The 20968-nt window shown below is 43.8% G+C and overlaps 1 protein-coding gene across 4 annotated transcripts in view; it reads left to right on the top strand.

Annotated features, from left to right (window-relative positions):
* LOC138201866 (low-density lipoprotein receptor-related protein 1-like) overlaps positions 1–20968 on the top strand; it is a 101506-nt gene that overhangs the window by 928 nt on the left and 79610 nt on the right. For all 4 annotated transcript variants that reach the window (XM_069155404.1, XM_069155385.1, XM_069155394.1 and 1 more), the window contains exons 2-3: positions 14030–14074; positions 14902–15024. In XM_069155404.1, the coding sequence (XP_069011505.1) occupies positions 14030–14074; positions 14902–15024 (168 nt within the window). The remainder of the gene's footprint in view (positions 1–14029; positions 14075–14901; positions 15025–20968) is intronic.

Below are 20968 nucleotides of genomic sequence, written 5' to 3'. Positions count from 1 at the left end.
TGGATACAGGCAGCCTCACACCTCCACAGTGACATGCCAGTGATTTACTTTGCAGCACAGGCCTCAGTACCTGCTGCTGAAACCACACGTTTCCAGGTCGATAGAGAAGGGGAGCAGCAGATAGAGGCAATTTCACACCTAGAAAAACACATCTGCAGAGCTGTAATGTCTTTCATGAGTCTTGGCTTCAGTCTGTTCAGCAGTTTTTGATGCGATGACAGCAGCTGAGCTTCTCCCTCAATCCGAAAAACTCTGTAATACTTGAATGTCTGAAGTCCGTCTGTGCTTCGTGTTGCTGCTGATGAATCCATGTCATCATCACGGTTTGTTTCTTCCCCCTCACCGCCATCAACAGGCGTGTGTGACACCGTGTACCCTCTGAATGCCAGCAGTCATACTGAGATCTGTAGGCAGATAGTGAGCTGCCCCCCCCCCCCTCTCCCTCCTTCCCTCCCTCCCTCCCTCCGCCCCCCTCCTACGACCTTGTGATCACACACCTTCACAAACTGGAACAACTTCTGGAAACTATTAAGCCTGGCAGTCCCACTCTGGCGTCCCTGTTTTTGCCAGGAGAGGAAAAAGGCTGTTATCAAAGAGGAGACAGATTTGTTAAATTCTTTGCAGGTGGAAAGTGTTTTTTATTTATTTATGTTTTTACATCTGGCATGTGAATGATCACTCGCCTCATGAGAGGATGGTTTTGTATGACTTTTACTGCAGGAGCACCAGTTGCTGCGAGGCTAATCACGGCTCTAGATGTGACATTTCATTAACTTCAGTCGGACTTTTTAACAGCGTAACTGATCCGAACCACAAGCTGCATTTTGTGAGATTCGTCATCACGCCATAAATGCCCCCACCCGCCCCCCCACCCGCCCCCCACCCGCCCCAGTGCCTTTGAAGTCATGTCATTTCTACTTTGGCAATCCGGTTGCCGCGAGGTTCTTAGGGAGCAAAATCCACATAAATTACCACCTTGGAGATAGATGTGGATAGCCTGCAATCACCTGCAGTCTCTCGCCTCCTCCACAGAAATGCTGCCTTTTAAAAAAAACAAACAGTCTGTGCACGTCTCGATGCGCGCCTCTCGTTTTTAGTCAAATCTTCCTCCCTCCGAGTCGTATTGTGTGGATTTGATGAGTCAGCCTTGTGCAGTGTAACAGAGAAGATCGACAAACCTCAGCTCTGCTTAACAACCCACTGGGATGCAGAGGCTGCTGTGTGTCTCCAGGAAATATACTGAGATTTGTTTACAGTCGATTTGGCTTTATAGACCGAGAAATAACCAGTAGACTGATTATTTCAAAGCTGATTGGCCACTAAATGCACATTTTCTATCTAAACCAAGCAAGTAAATTGACCAATCATCAGTTGAGCCATCACAGCTCACCTCAGCCACTCTTCTTTGTTAACTGCATTGCTCCCCTTCAAACAGCTAAATTGCTTCCTAACCTTTTTTTTTAGGGCCTTTTTGAACCACACATACTGCTAGTAAACTTTAGTTTTTCTTTACAGGCTTTCCTTCAATGTTTTTTTTTCATTTTTCTTTCCATTTTTCAGTCCTCTAAAGATTTCTCTCTGTGTCTCAGTGCCACTGTAAAGGCCCCCGAGGTTTACGAAGCAACCCCTCACGTTTAATTGGGTCTAAACTGCTCTTTGTTTCCAGGACGAGACCTCCGCGAACAGTCTCAACTTGTTCAGAGAGCTCTGCTAATTGGGGGCCCTGCGGTGGCGAAGGCCCCTAATGAAGGAACTCAATCGTTTCGCTCATTGAAAGTAATGTCACCGCAAAAAAAAGCGAGATCACTGGCCCCTTACAAATGGACGCCGTTGTCCATCCAAGGCTTTCGGGGGTAAACACGCTCTGTAGAAAAGCGTGTTTAAATTCTCGCCAGTCATTTCGAGACTTGTTTCATTTATTAAAAACCTCTTTGTTTAAAGTAGCACGAGCTCCCTCCTTCTTAATTAACTCACCACGCAGTGATTCTCTTTTGGCTCTTTTCCCTCTGTGCACGTCTCTGCTGCGACATTTGGTGAAGGCCTTTAAAAACCGGCGCAGCATTTGGCTCAGTGGTGCGATACCGCCGTCGCAACGACATCCACGGGACCAAAAGGTTTCCACTTCACTGTTTACTGACCACCCAGAGCAGCACGGGGGACATTTGTTGGACCCTTGTGGCTGCTCACCTTGTGTTACACTTGTGCAACAGTTTACTGCAAACACCAGACGAAGGGTATATTTTAAATCTGCTATAAATATCTGGCTGAGATTAGCTCATTATATGACACACTGTAAACCAGCCACGACTGCATAACTGAGCAGCTTATCCTGAGGAAAAACAACTCGGAGGTCGGGGAAAACTCGGTCACATCGTCGCACCGACGGTTTCTGTGGCCGAACGGTCACGACGAAGTTCTCTTGTGCTCTAGGAAAAAGAAAATATTGGATTTTGAAGCTTAAATGGAGAGTTTGGCGTTTTGAAAATGTTGTGCCGAGAGGTTTGAGACCACTCTTGTATCTGTATGTTCAATGTGTTAGCTTAGCTTAGCTTAAAGATGAGACACGGATAACAAACAAGATTTATAACGCTAATTAATGAGCCGATGACAACAGGACCCCCCCCCCCCCCCCCCCCCCCCCCCCCGATACTGGGCTGCAGGCTAGGTTAAGCTAACCGTCTCCTGGAGCTTACAAGTTGTTTACAAGTGTATGAGTGGTAACTATAAACTGTATCTTAAAGTGTTCGTAGCTTTCGGGTCTGAAAAATTAGGTCGATGCAGAAGTGTCTTGAGCTGCAATACCACCGAGTGCCACTAGAGGTCGGCTCCAGAAAGACTCCCATTCAACTTCTCTCATCAAATATGAAGTCAATAAATGTGTCCACCAGTTATCTCGGTGTTGTTAGCTAAAGTCACTCCTTCTTATTAGTTTTCCATCGGTTCATCTGAAAATAATTCCTCATTAATTTGAAAATAAGGCTGTTTTTGGGGGCGTGTCAGTTTGATTGACAGGCCTGTTGTGCAGTCAGGTTTCTGCCATCCTTGGGCGAGATCTGATGTGGGCATCTTGTATTAAAAATGTTCATACAACAGAGACATTTTTCATGAATGCGTAAAACTCTTGTAAAACTCTTGTAAAACTCTTGTAAAAGTTAACATCTTTCTTGCCTCACTGTTCTGAGTTCATGTGGGCAAACTTGTCTGAACAGCCCTGTGACCCACTTTCAACTGGTGACCTGCTGATTGAGATACACTATCTAGATGGAGCTATTTAGGGATGGAAGATAGTTCCTTGCTGCGTTTGGAGGCCTTTCAGAAAGAATATGAGCAGAAACCTGCTCTGGGGATGTCACCAACACGTCTGTAAGTTCATCAGCCATGTGGTCAGTATGTGTTTTATTCCAGCAACGTCTCACCAGACACCAGATAAACTCGTTTGGCTTCAAACATTCCTTAAAATGTAAAAGTGCTGATCTGTAGCTTTAAAGATGTTTCATGAGGGAACAGGATTTGTGTCAATAGTGATGAGTTGCAGATTGCTTAATAAGTTACCTAATATAGGGGAAAGTGACTAAATGTCAAATTGAAAATTAGCTGGAGTTTTTGCAACTTCCCTTCTGCAAACACTCAGATCGTGTTTGATGCCTTAATGTCCATATTGGGACTCGTAGTGCTTTACAGAAATGATTTAAGCAATGAGATTTTTAATACATAATCTTCTGCAATGTGGATATAATGAAAAGGTTAATAATAGAACAGATTGAACAGTAATGATATCAATAGTGTTGTGAAACACCAATAAGAGCTTTTCGTACTCAGCCGTTCTGATTTATTGGGAGTTGTGTTTCTGGCCGCCTGGCAGGTGTAACTTTAAGACTCTCTTTCTCTCCTTCTGTTTTGCTCTTTAGAATTTTTTTTTCCCAACAGCTTACAAAACCCACTGAGAGCAGTGAGAGTGACCTAAATCACTGAAGTTACAGGAAAACCAAAAACAATGAGCTGAAAGACGGTATGAAGCTCAGTAGAGGTCGAGCAGGAGGAGCAGAGTCTGTGCCGGTTCGTCTGGAGACTCCTTCGGCCCACGTTTGACCAATCGTAACAAGCCGATTCTCTTGATAAACATCTCGCCGTCTGAAACTCGGACATCGTATAATTCTGCCACCCTTGCAGTGTTGTTTTCGTACCGGACAGTCTTTGGTTATATTCTGTTATTTATCGAGTCACTTAACCTTAAAGTTGGGAGACATCCGTGTTCGGCCTTTCATGCTGAGGTCAACACGAGCCCTTCGGCACCAACAGCAAACCCAACTTTAACTCCCTCTGCTGTGTCCGGGCCCATCCATGCTGTCCGCCCGCATGTCTGCAAGAGGCCACGTAGGTCTGTGGGAGGTCAGTTCTGTCATCTCTGCAGGTCTTGCAAGGAGTTTGTTGGCGATAACAAAATATAGCCAGCAAGTCCTCCAACAACTAGTCAACTGGTCAACGACCCTCAAATACGTTTCCTAAAACAAACAAAAAGATTTTGAGCTACAGAAAGATTACGATCTAATATTACAACTAGAACTTTGTTTTGCGTTGTGCGTTCTACTTCCTTTTGTCGTCATGGCAACGGTTAACACGATTGTGGTAGACTGTCCCGGTTGGAAGCGGGAAGTGAACGTTGGTCTCCGGCACCCGAGTCCGTCGCTGCATCGAATCTTCCACCCGAAAAAAAACCTCTCCTTGTTTCGTCATCATCTGAACCGCGTCACTTCTTCCGGGATTGATGACTCTGATATTTTATGTTGCACGTGACTTTGCAGTTCACGTGAAGCACCACGGAGGCCACGTCGCTGCTGCATTAAAAAGAATTGAATTTATTCAGTTTATTGATAAATTCCAATTATGTGTCTCTTGCACACATTATTGAGTTTCACTTCCAGCCGCAGGAGATTTTTGTTTAGTTTTTAAAATGATTTCAACCTTGGTTGCTCCAGCAGATACAAGTAAATTAAAAAAGCAGCCTATTTTTAAGCATCAGGCTACAAACAAATACATTTACTCACCATTAAAGCTTCTCTTTGAGGATTTAATTTATTGACAGGAATAAATGTGTAACAGACTATTTTGAATTAATTCTCTTCTCTTAACACGCTTCACTGCAGTGCTTCCTGTTAAAGTACATTAGGGAGTTTATGCAGCTCCAACCTGGTGAACTTTTCCACAGTATGATTCGTGCAAACACTACATCTCCAGCGCCGCTCTCGCTCAGACTCCGTCAGCCCCAAAGGGTCACTATTCATACCACCGTGATTTAGATTTATTTCCAAACTTCTAATCCAAAACACAAAGTACCCAGCCCTAACCTTAACACAAGCCTAATTGTAACTCTAATCCCTAAAGCAGGCATTCACCCTTCACTCTGCGGCAGAAACCTTCTCACATGACCTTTGTTGGACCCACGTTTGTTATTTCTGCCTTCAGCCTGAGCGCGCGCACACACACACACACGCACACACACGCACACACACACGCGCGCACGCACACACACACACACACACACACACACGCGCGCGCGCGCACACACACACACACACACACACACACACACACACACACACACACACACACACAAAGCATGGAGGAAACACGTTTATGGGTCAATACAGGGAAAACATGCTGGATACAATTTTCAGACTATGGATCTTCACATGTAAAAGATTTCCTACACTCAAATGTGTGTGTGTGTGTGTGTGTGTGTGTGTGTGTGTGTGTGTGTGTGTGTGTGTGTGTGTGCGTGCGTGTGTGCGCTTGGAAATAAATTGTTGGCTGTTTACTTCACTATTATTATCCGACACGCACATCAACACGGCATGGGACATATTTTGCAAGTGTCCCAGAGAATCTTTGTTTCGTCACATGAAGTAGGCTCGCTGTGATGGAGCTTCATGTGTGTGTTGAATTTGCTGAACCGTTCATAACAATGGCTGAAATTTCTTAAAGGAAAAGTTTGGCATTCTGGGTAACAGGGTTATAAGAACAGATGTTATCCTACGTAACAAAAACCCAATGAACAGCAGCCCTAAAGATCATAGCTTAGCAGAGGATCTGTTAGGGAGGTTGTTCTACCGTTCTACAGAGACAGGCTAGTGCTTTCCCTTGGTGTCCAGTCTTTATGCTAAGCTAAGCTAACAGATGCTGTCTTTTTGCACACATATTTAAAGACATACTGTATACGACAGTGCTATAAGTCTTATGCAGCGTTAAAATGAGGTCGTATTCACCTTGTACACAAGACGAGTCCATCTGAACGGCGCCCTCTTGTGGTATTCACAAACTGAAAGTTCTCTCTAAGCCTCGAGTTGTTTACGAGTTCGCTGACGTTTACAGAAATGATAGAGGCCATGAAAGTAGATTTTTCGTGGGATGTTAAGCTAATATATCGTAATTGTAGTCATGGAGAGTTTGTCTTTATAACTTAGATAATAGTCTACGTCTGAGGAAAACGTTAATCTCCCCAACGGCCTCATCTTTTCCCTCTGTGTCTTTGTATTTCTTGCATTACCCCCCCCCCCCCCCCGCCCCCCTTCTCCCCTCCCCAATGTGAAAACACATTCTACACAATTTCGTCTGGGTACATGGAACTCATGCGTCACACTGGGACTTGAAATTTGTACTGGTCTTATGAAAAGGCACTAAAGAATTTCATATAATCTTCTTTAATATGTTTCCCCCGGCAGCATACTAAGCAGGCTTAATTATCATTATTCCCCCTCTGCTGCTCCGTACAGCGTGCGCTCTGGTGGCGCTGCAGCACGGGGATTTGTCTACGCTGACTGAGTTGATAACGATGCATCGCACCTTGTGGTTGTTCTGCTTCGTCCCCACTCCGCTGCTGACTTCGATTTAATCCTTATGTGGAAGTGAAGGAGGTCGCGGCCTCCTCCCTCCCTCGCTGCTCCAACGCCGAGTCCAGAGTACAAATAGCTGTCACGGCTGATTACCACTGCGGGGTTGAGACGTGGTGAAATCTCAGCCAGACATCCAAATAGCTCTTAATTAAGTTCACATTTGATTACTCTGCTTAACCTAATGTGTTCTGCCTTGCGATATCACAAAGGAGACCGACTGAGTTTTTGTTTAGATCTGACCTGTAAAAAGCAAACGGTGGAAGGCAGGTTGTTATTGACCGCACAACGAAGCCCCGTTTCACTTGCCAGCTATTGTCCGACGTGCCCACGGTCCTGTTGTTAGCTCTCCTCAGCCTCTAAGTTCGTGCGTGACTCGCACTTACAAGGACTTACAAACACAGACTGTCAAAGGAGCGCACAAAACATGGCTTCAAAGTATGACTGAATTGCATGTCGAGCCATAAGGTGAACAGCCGAGCGAGTGTGCACCAAGCGACGGCCAACAGTGACGTCACCCGTTTGTTTGGGATCGTTTTGAAGCTTCGAGTCGCCATCTTGCGAGTTTGGTTCGGAGCAGGAAGTGACCATATTTGGACGAGCTGGGGGAGGAGCCAGCGGTGGATCTGACTGATCTGATTGGAAACCGGGCGATACTATGCCCTGCCCACCGATAGCTGTAACCTGACTGCACCACAAGCCTGTCAATCAAACAGACACGCCCCCCCCCCCAAAAAGCTTTTTAAGCTTATTTGCGAATTAATGAGGGATTATTTTCAGATGGACCACCAGAAAACTAATAAGAAGGAGTGACTTTAGCTAACAACACTGAGATCACTGATGGACACATTTTATTCACTTAGAATTTGAATGGAGAAGTTGAATGGGAGTCTATGGCAACTGAGGCTTTTTGGAGCCGACCTCTAGTGGCACTCGGTGGTATTGCAGATTAAGGCACTTCTGCTTTGGCCTTATTTTTCAGACCCGGAAGCTACGAACACTTTTATATAGTTTTATAAACGGTGTCCACTCAGAAGTGTCGCCACGCCCTCTTTTGTATTTAATTTTTTTTAAACGTGGATGTGGTGATTTAAACGTGAACATTTTTTGTGCTCTATTCTTGGTGCTAATCTGTATTTAATTACCGTCTGAATTTTTGTTCTCTCCTATCCCATTTGGTCACCACTGACTAGACTTTTACAGCTCCTCCAAACCCTGCCGGAAAGGTTTATTTAAGAGGCACAGCCGCCGGGGCCTCTTTTTCTCTGTTTTGTAACATGACAAATTGGAAAACTTTTTTTCCCTCCCTCTCCCTTCTTCTCACTCTCTTCCATTACAAAACCCTGAAGTGTTCCTGCCTCGGCTGTGGAGGTGGATGAAGAGGTGGCAGGCCGCAGCCAAACAGGCCAACATGCTCTTCCCTCATTTTTGGTTCTTAGCAGAACCGTAGGTCAGTCAGAAGGTCGACAAAATAAACCCGTGTCCCCTTCTCTGTCCTGCATGAATTCCCTCATTTTTCTTGTGGCTGTTTGCTGTCCAATTACAGGCCAAAGTTGATGTTGTGTCGTCTCAGTTTCGACAGGAAGTTCATCGGGTATTGTCTGCGTGGGGGTTGGAGTTTCTGAGAAAAAAAACACCAATATGATTGCGTTATCTGAGTTGTTTATCATTGATGCCCTGCAGCATATCTCATCTTTTATTTTGATTCAATGTTAAACTAGCTGTGTTGCTGGTTTTTTCCGAGTCTGTGGCTCCTAGTAAAGATAAAGTGCAAATCAAGGTTTTGCCAAGTGGGCGTCAGGGTTGAGATTGATTCCGCTCAACTCGAGTTGTTTATCTTGCCCTCAGATAAACCTCCCCTCTCCAAAATATTTGAAAACGTAATGAAGCTTTATCTTGCACAGCACTGAAAAGAATCCGGGATAACAGAAGCATTTTCTCCACTTGAGAAACCATCGAAGTAAGTATTTTATTTGTGCGAGAACACGCAGTCTTCAGTAGACTAAACTCGGTACATTTCCCATCAGACATTTCAACACTCTGTGAGCATTTTAGATAACTTCACTATGCATTTGCTTGAGCCAACACACCCACCTGGTGCTTTTCTGCTGCCTGCCAGCTTTATTATGCTCAGTAGTTCTGGATGACTCGGTAGCAGTAACGAAGCCTCGGCAGCCAGAGAACATCACCTCCTGAAATCAGAGCAGCTGTAGCTTCCCGAAGTTTGGTTGTATGTACAGTTGTAAAGGAAAGCAGATGCTGTCATTAACTTTATGTAAGAACAAAATACATTATCAAAATACACAATATTTCACATTAGTCTTACTGACATTGCAGAAAAAAAACGTCATGGAAAATCCAATTTCTACAGAGCCAGGTAGATTCCAGGGTTGTGTGATAACATTCAACTAATCATTCACGGTGTTCATGCAAAATAGTATTCCACAAATGAGCATGGCAGCGGCTCGGTCAGTTCAACACACCGGTGCAGACTCAGAATCTCAACAACTGTTAAATGTATTTTTCTTGAATTTTACTTCTTCTGATATTTGTAGTTTGGAGTTAAATGTCTCAACAATCATGATTGGCCATATTTGGACGAGCTGGGGGAGGAGCAAGCAGTGGATCTGACTGATCTGATTGGAAACCCAATGATACGACATCCCTCCACCCGATAGCCGAAACCTGACTGCTCCACAGGCCTGTCAATCAAACAGACACGCTCCCCAAAAACAGGTCTTTTTGAGGCTTATTTTCTAATTAATTACGGGATTATTTTCAGATGGAACTCCAGAAAACGAATAAGAGAGAGAAGTTGAATGGGAGTCTATGGAGCCGGAGGCTTTTTGGAGCCGACCCCTAGGGGCACTCGGTGGTATTGCAGCTGAAGGAACTTCTGCATCGGCCTCATTTTTCAGACCTGTCCCCTTTTATATCCAGTCTATGGCCAAATACTCATGACTTTCCCATCAGCCTCAGCTGTACTTTGTGTCTAGTTTCAATAAGCAAATGATAGCATGCTAACACGCTAAGCTAAGCCCATAAACTTTAGATTTACTTATCATCAGGTTGATAAAGCAAGCAGTGTTGTACCAAAGTTCAACCTCACAGCTGCAGACTCTCCATCTTGTTTACTAATCGGTAAATCCGGGTTTGTCCATGGGAGGTCATGACACTCGGTTAGTTACAGACCGGCGGCCTTGGAGCTGCTACAAAAGGTCCTGCTCATGGACGCTCAGATTGCGTCTGTCCAGTGGAAGGAAGGTCTCCTTACACGGCCATCTTTGAAACCGCTCGAGCTTTCTTTCAGCACCTCTGTTGACAGTCTTTTATGCCCGCCTTCCCCCTCAACCTCTGCTGAGTGGTGCGATGAGGCTGCAGCCTCAGTGTCTGCTGGAGCTTTGTAGTGCCCTGGTTGATCTCAGAGGGCAAGCCTCCAACTTATTTATAGCTTTGCTGTGGGTGTTTGGAGGAAATGGTGCTGTGGCTGGGGGCGAGGCTTGTGTTTGCCTCAGGAGAGGAGAGGAGTCTTCCTCCCGACCAGACGGGGCTCATCTTGGAGGAGCAGCAGACAGTGCCTGGGTGCGGAGGGCAGTGGATTTGTAATGCGGCCCAAATGGCGGCGACCCAAAGCATTTTCACACAGCCTCCGCTTTGGTAAACACACAGGCAGCTCATTGATAGCATGTGTGACATTCCTCCATCCCGTCTCAACGTCCCAGCTCAGTCTGTTCTCAGATCTCCGGGCCCGTCCCCAGCTGAGAGGGCCCTGCCCCCCTACCAGTTGTAGTTCACTACCCACTCTCCATTTGCTCTCATGGCTGCAACCCCATCTAATTCGCTCTCTTATGTCACCCTGCGCCATCTGTTTACGTTTTTGCTTCTCTTTTCTCTGGAGTACAGCTTTCATTTATTCTGCTTAAACCTGGATACAGAACCAGACAAATCCAGACTCACCCGCTGACGGCTTTCACGGCTGAAATTATAACGGGTTTCAACATTTGTTTCTAGAGATCAGAAGGTTATACCTCACCTGACACGCAAATATACCTTTATAATGCTTCTGCAAGATGTCTGTTCTATGGGGCTGGGCTTAAAAAAAAATATTTCCGATTCAAATCGATCTTCACTTGAATAATCTCAGATCGATCTTTTGGCCACATGACATTTGAGTTTTAACGACTTCCTCGCCTCCAGCGCTAAATTTAATGTGTGGACTCATGTGAGAGGTCTGTGGAGAGCAGAGATTCTTCTGATTCGAATGATATGACCCATTTTAAGCCGGTTCTGTAAACCGCTTTGTCAGACCACCACTGAACAAACAAAGTCTCACCGTCCAGAAACGATCCATCAAAATCCCAACGGTCTGGTTCAGTCAGCAAAGGTCCAGTAAATCCAACCCAGTAAAGTATTTAGTCCAAAACACATTATTACGTCAATAATACACACAAAACGTCCTGGCAGGCCTTCATAGTTTCCTACAGTGTGAGCAGTAAAGTCAGATAGTGTCTTTATGCTGCTGGTTTGATTGACATCTCACTGAGCCAATAGGAGCTTCCATATCCTGTCTTCAGCCTACAACAGCCAATTAGAGTCTGTATCGAGCAGATCCAGCCAGTCGGAAGTCACACTGGCGATGATTGACGCTTTGTATAGCCAATGAGATTCTAATCACGTGTATATGTGGCTTCAGTGGGCGGGGCTTATACCAGGAAGAAAGAGTATCTTGTTGTTGTTGTTGAATAAAAGATGCATTAATGTAACTGCTTTGGGGTTTATTCTTAATGTAAACATTGAGATTTTTAATAATGCACTATGTTAGAGGGTTCTTTGTACAATTTACAGAATCAGTTCTTCATATCCAAGAAAAATTGGTAAAACTAAATATATGCAATTGATATCGAAACAAAAATCAAATCGACCTTGTGAATTAGAATTTAATCGATTTGGGAACTCAGTGGCAAGAAAACCTTCACTGCACTTCATTTACTGCAATTATAAATTTTGTTTCTGATTTACCATCCAAGTAAAATGATTTCATTTGTGTTGTTTGTACAAAGAAACCGCAAAATGTCATTCATTGTTAATCACGATCTGCCACTTGGAATGAAAAATAAAGTCTGTGGGAAGAGAAGAAAGAAACGGCCAAAGAGAAAACCGTTCTAATTATTTGTGACTGTATATTTTGTGTTTGGGATTGGATGACCTGAGACTGACTTCCATGGCGGGTGTGAACATGGCCTTTTGTCTCCACTCTTCCCTCTCTACCTTTTCCCTTCCACGGCTTCACCTTCAGCGAGCTCCACTCTCGACCTCCGTCCTCCTCCGCCCGCCAGCAGCAGCAGCAGCAGCAGCAGCTTGCGGCCGAGTCGGAGGTGGGCGTGAACTCCTCCCGCAGCCGTTATTGGACGTGGAGTTAACGGCATGTCGGGTTGGAGCATGTCAGCGTCTAAATAAACAACAGACAATAGACGCAACCAGCCGCCTCCTCTGGCGTGGAGTTGATACCTGTAAACAAACAAACAAATAAACATGCTCTTGCACAGCAAAGAAGTGGAATGAGAAGCAAAGAGGAAATGCTTTATCGCAAGCCTGGTTGCAATTTATGAATAATTCATAACCTTGTGAGAGAGAGAGAAAAAGACACACACACACACACACACACACACACACACACACACACACACACACACACACACACAATGATCGCGGGGAGAAGTGGGGAGTGTGTGTGTGTGAATGTGCTGCAATATGTCAGGCTGAATTCATGGTATTTAGGTTGAGCCCCACTTCGAGATTCCTTTCGCCGCTGGACTTTGGAGGCTAGCTCTACATGTAAATACAGTCATCCTGTTTATCCTGCTTCATCCCATCATCCACCCCTGCTCTATCTCATGCTCCCCCTCCACCCCCTCTCCCCCACCAGGGCTCCTTCGTCACACCGTATGCCAAAATAATCCACAAGTTAGAGCACGGCCAACATCCACCCATTTGTGGTGCAGGGCTTTTATATTTTCAACCCAAGTCGCTGACTTACAGAAATCCGTCTTTACTCGACACTGAAATAACAGTAAACATGTAAATGATTGGTCATGCCGGCGGGCTGAGGAGGAAGGGTTGATTCAGAGAGGCAACGTTACCAAAGATGTTGGAAGAAAAACCTCCAAAGACCGCTGATGTTCAACGTAATGACCAAATCCTCACGATCAGAGGAACTCGTTGGGTTTCTCTCTGTAATACTGCTGTTAACGCGCCCTGATTGAATTATGTTGGGATTCGGCGCAATGCAAATAAAATTCAACTGAATTGAATTGAACTCAATGACATCAATAACAGCTGCCAGAAAACTGTTTGCCAAAGAAAAGGCACGAACTCAAATGATCGAAAAAAAACCCCCATCATCAATCGCCGATGAATATTGAAACACTGAAATATCAACGAGTAAAATTCACGTTGAGGTTTCCTGTTTCCGCTCTCAGTCAAATGCTGTTTTTCTTAATTCATATTATTTTAATGAATAATAAAAATTTAGAACAATAGCGCTTCATGAAAGGCAGCTCAATTACTTTCTTGTATTATGCTAATGATTTATCACCATGCTAATGTACAGCCACAGTATGACATGTCGCCTGCTGTTGAGCCTCATCAATAAAAACTAACAGTAAAGTATAATTTTCTTATAAGTACTTCAGTGCTGTAAAGCTTCGACTGCGATAAACAGCCTGAAACTGAAGCCTGCGGTGTGTTGATCCACAAGGAAGCAGCACGTGTGTGTGAAGACTAGTTTGAATGCACCTTTAGTCTCGGGGTTGAGTTTCACAAAGTTATGTATATTTATGTGTTTATGTTGAATGTTATTCCTCCTGCTGATGAAGAATATTAAAATATACTTCTGTAATTTATTTTTTAATGACGTAACAAATACAAATTTATTTTTTGCATTCAACTCCTCAAGACTGGCAACAATAAATCCAGTCGGTTCAGTTTTACAAGAGATGTTTGTAAATGAATGTGCACGCAAAATGGAGGACAATTCACTAGTGCTGTCTCCGTCTAAGTCTCCATTAATCCCTTCTTTTCTTTTCTTTTCTTTTCTTTTCTTTTCTTTTCTTTTCTTTTCTTTTCTTTTCTTTCCGTTGCAGTTGCAGCCGAGTACCTGCTGAATGAAACACGGCTCCAAGGCTTAGGTCAGTGTTTACATCTTACAGTCAACATACCGAGAATACATGTTTCCTTTATTTTCTTTTGTCACCTGTTCGTCAGGTGTCATGTTGTCTTTTAGCTGCACTGAAATAGATGAAGACACAGCAGTCTTTCACCCCCCCCACCCCCCCACCCCCTGACAGCAGTGCTAAATAAGACAAGTCACCCCTCAGCAGTGAGGTGTTGCATCGAGCCCGGCTCACCTCAAGCCTCCCCTGAATGACTCAGCTTTTTTTCCTGTGTGTGTGTGTGTGTGTGTGTGTGTGTGTGTGTGTGTGTGTGTGTGTGTGTGTGTGTGTGTGTGTGTGTTTTGAGGACTTGAATGAGTGTGGGTTTGAATATATCCGTTCGGCTGTGGCTGGAGTGGGCTGTTTTGGATCGAAAGGGGAAGCGGGTGATAGAGGGGTGGAGGTGGAGGAGGGGGGGGGGGGGCGCAACACACCGAACAGGATGTTCTTTGATATCCTCCAGACCTGCTGCATCGCTGCCATCGGCCTGGGAACGCTGACCTGGATATGTAGTTTCAGCAAAGTTTATGGAAAGCTTCTCCTGTGTGTGTGTGTGTGTGTGTGTGTGTGTGTGTGTGTGTGTTTTGTTTTTTGTGTGTTTATCTATTCCCCTTCATCAAAGCAGAATCTTTCCAGAACCTAATTAAGGCCAGTGAGGGCGACTATTGACTCGGCACACAACAGATTCTGCTTGCTAATGAGACCTCAGCAAATAAAGATCACCGACACAAGTGGAGCTGCTTTTCCTCTCACAAATCTTTCCATTTGTTTTTTTCACTTTTTACCTTTGTGTCTGTTTTCAGCCCCGAGGAGCTGCAGCCCGAAGCAGTTTGTGTGCAAAGATGGGGTGACGTGCATCTCGAAGGGCTGGCGCTGCGATCGGGAGAAGGACTGCCCCGACGGCTCTGACGAAGAGCCTGATGTTTGTAAGTCTTTCAAACACGCCGAGTTTTAATGCTCCAAAAGTTTGAATCCTAATAAATCACGCTTCTTCTTATGATCCGGCTGCAGCTGACAAGCGCAGCAGAATACATTTTAGCTGACAGTAAACTATACAGAGATGGATAGATGGGGTTCGGAGAGGAAGTACTTCACAGTATATTTAGATCAATATATTATTATTATTATATATATATATATATATATATGCACCACCAGTCCAGTGAGTTTAGGATAGTTATTTCTTCACATCTAGTGCAGAGATGTTACTCCACCAAATTTTTGCTCAGTCAACTCTGTGATTTCTCCTCCTGCTCACCTCCTTTGATAAATAAGGGCATGTCAGGCAGAAAGTATTTTTACTTTATAGCTGAGTGTTATGCAAACAATTATTGTCCAATAGTTTGGTCCAATACTTCACGATGTAATTCAAGAATACTGCAGCGGGTCCAGAATAAAGCAGCGCGTGGAGCTTTGTCAAAGTTAAAGTCAAGTTTATCATCAATCCACCATAAGACATACAGAGAGATCGAAATATTGTTTCTCACAGTCCCACGGTGTGCAAAATATAAAGATAAAACAAGAAAAGTATAAATATGTAACAATAAAACAGACAACAACCACTGTGATGCTGAACTGCAGTATATATATACAGTGGTGTGAAAAAGTGTTTGCTCCCTTCCTGATTTCTTATTTTTTTGCATGTCTGTCACACTTAAATGTTTCAGATCATCAAACAAATTTAAATATTTGTCAAAGATAACACAAGTAAACACAAAATGCAGTTTTTAAATGAAGGTTTTTATTATTAAGGGAGAAAAACAATCCAAACCCACATGGCCCTGTGTGAAAAAGTGTTTGCCCCTCCTGTTAAAACATAACTTAACTGTGGTTTATCACACCTGAGTTCAATTTCTCCAGCCACACCCAGGCCTGATTACTGCCACACCTGTTCTCAATCAAGAAATCACTTCAATAAGACCTGCCTGACAAAGTGGAGTAGACCAAAAGATCCTCAAAAGATAGACATCATGTCGAGATCCAAAGAAATTCAGGAACAAATTAGAAAGAAAGTAATTGAGATCTATCAGTCTGGAAAAGGTTCTAAAGCCATTTCTAAAGCTTTGGGACTCCAGAGAACCACAGTGAGAGCCATTATCCACAAATGAAGAAAACATGGAACAGCGGTGAACCTTCCCAGGAGCGTCCGGCCGACCAAAATTACCCCAAGAGAGCAGTGACGACTCATCCGAGAGGTCACAAAAGACCCCACGACAACATCCAAAGAACTGCAGGCCTCACTTGCCTCAGTTAAGGTCAGTGTTCATGACTCCACCATAAGAAAGAGACTCGGCAAAAATGGCTGCATGGCAGAGTTCCAAGACCAAAACCACCGCTGAGCAAAAAGAACATTAAGGCTCGTCTCATTTTTGCCAGAAAACATCTCGATGATCCCCGAGACTTTTGGGAAAATACTCTGTGGACTGACGAGACAAAAGTTCAACTTTTTGGAAGGTGTGTGTCCCATTACATCTGGCGTAAAAGTAATACCGCATTTCAGAACAAGAACCTCATACCAACAGTAAAATATGGTGGTGGTAGTGTGATGGTCTGGGGCTGTTTTGCTGCTTCAGGACCTGGAAGACTTGCTGTGATAAATGGAACCATGAATTCTACTGTCTACCAAAAAATCCTGAAGGAGAACGTCCGGCCGTCTGTTCGTGACCTCAAGCTGAAGCCAACTTGGGTTCTGCAGCAGGACAATGATCCAAAACACACCAGCAAGTCCACCTCTGAATGGATGAAGAAAAACAAAATGAAGACTTTGGAGTGGCCTAGTCAAAGTCCTGACCTGAATCTTATTGAGATGCTGTGGCATGACCTTAAAAAGGAGGTTGGTGCTGGAAAACCCTCCAATGTGGCTGAATTACAACAACTCTGTAAAGATGAGTGGGCCAACATTCCTCCACAGCTGGAAAAGACTCATTGGAAGTTATCACAAACGCTTGATTGCAGTTGTTGCTGCTAAGGGTGGCCCAACCAGTTATTAGGTTTAGGGGGCAAACACTTTTTCACACAGAGCCATGTGGGTTTGGATTGTTTTTCTCCCTTAATAATAAAAACCTTCATTTGAAAACTGCATTTTGTGTTTACTTGTGTTATCTTTGAATAATATTTAAATTTGTTTGATGATCTGAAACATTTAAGTGTGACAAACATGCAAAAAAATAAGAAATCAGGAAGGGAGCAAACACTTTTTCACACCACTGTATATATAAGTACAACGTAGAGCGACCTCTGTCTTGTAGGTTGAGAAGTTACGTCACTAAAATGCACGAACGTCGAAGTGGTTTTCATGAGGAACATAAAAAAAACGATGTTTTAGTGCAGATGCAAGTAGAGAACAATGGATCCATTATTCCAAATATTTATATAAAAGTTCACATAATTACTAGAGAAAGACAATCAGCTGTAAAACATTTTTTTGTTTGTTTCACTTTACCAAGATCCAAGACTACTTTAAACAAACAAAACTTTTATCTACCAAAAGAAAATGCTGACTCATTCTACATTCATATAACATCTATAGCCTGTCAGTGCAGAATATGATCTTTTTACAACGTGGGAATTATGTGAATAATCAACAGGTGACGTATTCAAGTGAGAAATTGTTGCAGAAATTGATGGTCGATTTTTAAAAAACATCTTTTCCCGTATCGAGTATGCTAATATGTTAGCACCTGATCCCTTCAAACCAGCTCTAAAAACAGTTGTCTGCTAACAGCCTGAGATTGATCAGCTGCTAGATTTATTTGGCTCACCACAGCAAACTACAGAAAACAATCAGATGTTCTATACTGATAGAAGGGAGACCGGCCGCTCTGCCATTAATCAGCTCTGTCATGCCCAATTAGCAGATCTACAAAGTTTGTCTTTCCCTGGAAGCTGTGATTTCCCGTTGCACTCGGAGCCACAGAGGATGCAGTCATGACACAAAACCAAACAGAAAGTAATAAAACAACAACACAAAAAGCAAACAAAAACCAGCCACGATCTCAAAGTCCTCATTAGAGGCTGAGATGCTTTGAGGCCGAGTCCTCGTGGAGGGGATGAAAGCAGCAGTGTCTTCCTGCTCTAAAATGCCTGTAGTTTTCTGAGAGGATGGAGGGCTCTGGGTGGGGGGGATGGAGGGGAGGGGGGGATAGGGGTGGTGTGTGTGCATGTGTGTATATATATGTGGGGGTGGGGGGGTGTTTTCGGAGGGGCTGACCTGGGAGAGCGTGAGCAACTGGGAGGCCACGATGGAGAGCTGCAGTCTAGACACAGGAGACTGTATGAGAGTAAAGGTCTGGAAGTCATTAGAGACGCGCCCAGAGCAATGGAGAAACCTGCTGTTTTTCACAACCTGCACCCCCCCCCCCCCGCCTCCTTCCCCCTCCCTCCTCCTTCTGCGACTCTATCTGAAACAGAAACAACAGTGACTCCATCCCTCTGTCTCTTGCGACTCCCTCAGTGCCAAACTCTTTAAAAAACAACAGCAGTGTCAGAACCGAAGCGGCGCAGCGACACGACTCTCATCGTGTCCGAGTGGAAAAACCCAGAGAAGTGAGTCAGACGAGGACAAGACACGCCAGTCCTTATCTTGGCTTTCGTACCATTTGGGTGTTTATGCTCAAAGTTCAGATTGTTTAGACTGTTCCTGAGAGGTTCTAATGAAGCTTTTCCTCTTCAGACGGTTAAACACTCGGTCAGAGTGGTTTTTAGGAGGAATTGTGGGCGCCCTGTTTGGATTTAAAGACAAACCTGGTTATATTCTGTAGTTTTCTTTTTGTCAACGTGTCATGAAAAGAGCATTGATGCTACTAGAAAAGATGACCAAAGCCTGATATAGCTCATTCCTCAGACCTCCATTGTTGTGCAGATAAACACGGGCCACACTGTTGCGCAGGGTGACATGGCTGCTGTAGGTTCTTACTGCTATCCCTGTAATTAGTTACCAAATCTGCCAATCACAAGAATCCCCAACAAATGCACTATTTACACGTGTTTGAGCAACCGTTGCTAACTTTGTTATTAACCTTAAATTAACTCTTAAAAAAAAAAAATCCAATTAAATACTCTATTTGTGACCTGATTTTAAAGTAGGGAGCCACAAACAAACTGGAAAGGCAGAAAGTAATCTATTTTTCAGTTTTATTGATCCGCTTGAGATTCATACATATTTTACCTGTTTGAAGATCCAAAGTGAATCTCATTGAAAAGAGCCAATTAAAACAAAATAAACAGTCAAATTCCTCATAATTACATTGAAAATGTATTAATTGATTCACAAAATCAACTTGAAGCCTCGTTATGATCCGCAACCGTTCGTTCTGTCAGTTGCTGCATTAATACACTCGACACTTGCACACCTGCATTATTTCAAATTAAAAGCCCAACAGCAGTTTTATTAGAAATTTGTTGCTTTTGGGCTTTTTGTGGAATTGATTGACAACTACAAATATATGATTTAAGTTTGCTGGAACCACAACAGTATAATGGCGAGTTCAGACCTTTGGTACACATCTTTCCCATCCTTTTAGATGTTTTCAGTTTCTTTGTAGTTTTAAATCATCCAATTAAAACAAAATGCCATTCAGAAAAAAGTTACAGAATATTGTGTTTCTTGGTGCAGAGCACATTCTCTAATAATAAATCAAGCTATTTAAACCCACATTTCTCATCTGGAGAGAGATAAAAACCATTTTACAGACATGCATCCCCGACTGTACACCAACCGTACACTAACACGTCGTTTTATTGTTGTGATAAATGTGCTCTTTGTGAAGGGGTCTTTGCAGATGCTGCCGGTTGAAAGATGCATGAGGTGGTTTATGTATTCACTCGTGTGGACTGGGCTTCACAGTGGCCTTTGTTGGGGTGCCGGCTATTGCCAGTGAAGTCAGCCACTGTCCAGTGCAGCTGCTTTGCCCCGCTGTGTAACCCCCACAATGCAGTTCTTTGTACCGCGGGGTGCTGGGTCAGACCGGCATAGAGGGATACTGAGAGAGGAAAACAAAAACAAAACGCTTGTCTGGGTTTAGGATTTATATGTAGAACTTTGATTTTCTCATCAATGAACAATCGAAAGGCGTCTAGTGAAGGTGGATGTGAGGAGCGCTCGTCTGGCTCGAAGCCCTCAGGTAGGGTGTTGGCTCACGTCCCTAAAACACAGGAAGTGTGTAACGCTGAAATGATGTCCCCCCTGCCTCCGGCCTATAATAAAGGCGCTTTTACTGACAGTTCTCATCTAGGCTGCAATTAGCTTTATAGGAGATGAAACAGCCACTTTAAGAGAGGAAAACATCATCTTTAATGATGCGACGTGCATCTCCCCGACTCATCAAAAGAAATGAAAGACTACTAACATAAATTTAGAGTTTTATTCTTCATCTCAAATCTCAGATCCAAAGCAGTTGTGCATGACATAATGGGGCTCATTGTTTTGCGTATATATTTGATCAGTTAGTGTCACTTACTAGACAGCTGACGGTGGAGCACCCTGTTTGATCCTGTCACCGTCTCCTCAGAGGGGCCGCCGCCGCCTATTAACACAAATAACCTCCACTCAACATGAAAGAGTCTCTCGCCTCGCAGCACCTCCTTCCTACAAGAACCTGCTGCAGGTGTCGCCGAGGACACAATCAGCTCTCCCCGTCTCCACTTTGATGCACACGGATGTTTAGTCAACTTTCTAATTTCTAAAACAGGTCATATGTAATAATGTGCTTTTTCACCATGTTACATCATACTTAAATCTTACGTTTGAGCTTGTTATTCTACAAGGTGAAGATATAAATCTTTACTTCAATGCATTCAAAAACCTCAAACCTTGATTTGACTTTTTTCCACCAGTTGGAGAACATGACATCGCTTGTAAAGTCGTTACGA

This window comes from Embiotoca jacksoni, unplaced genomic scaffold (assembly GCF_022577435.1).
Source record: "Embiotoca jacksoni isolate LCO1_2020_lvr unplaced genomic scaffold, fEmbJac1.0.p SCAF_1, whole genome shotgun sequence".
NCBI lineage: Eukaryota > Metazoa > Chordata > Actinopteri > Embiotocidae > Embiotoca > Embiotoca jacksoni.
Note: the sequence above shows the minus strand (reverse complement) of the source record. Positions and strands in the feature narration are given on the sequence as shown.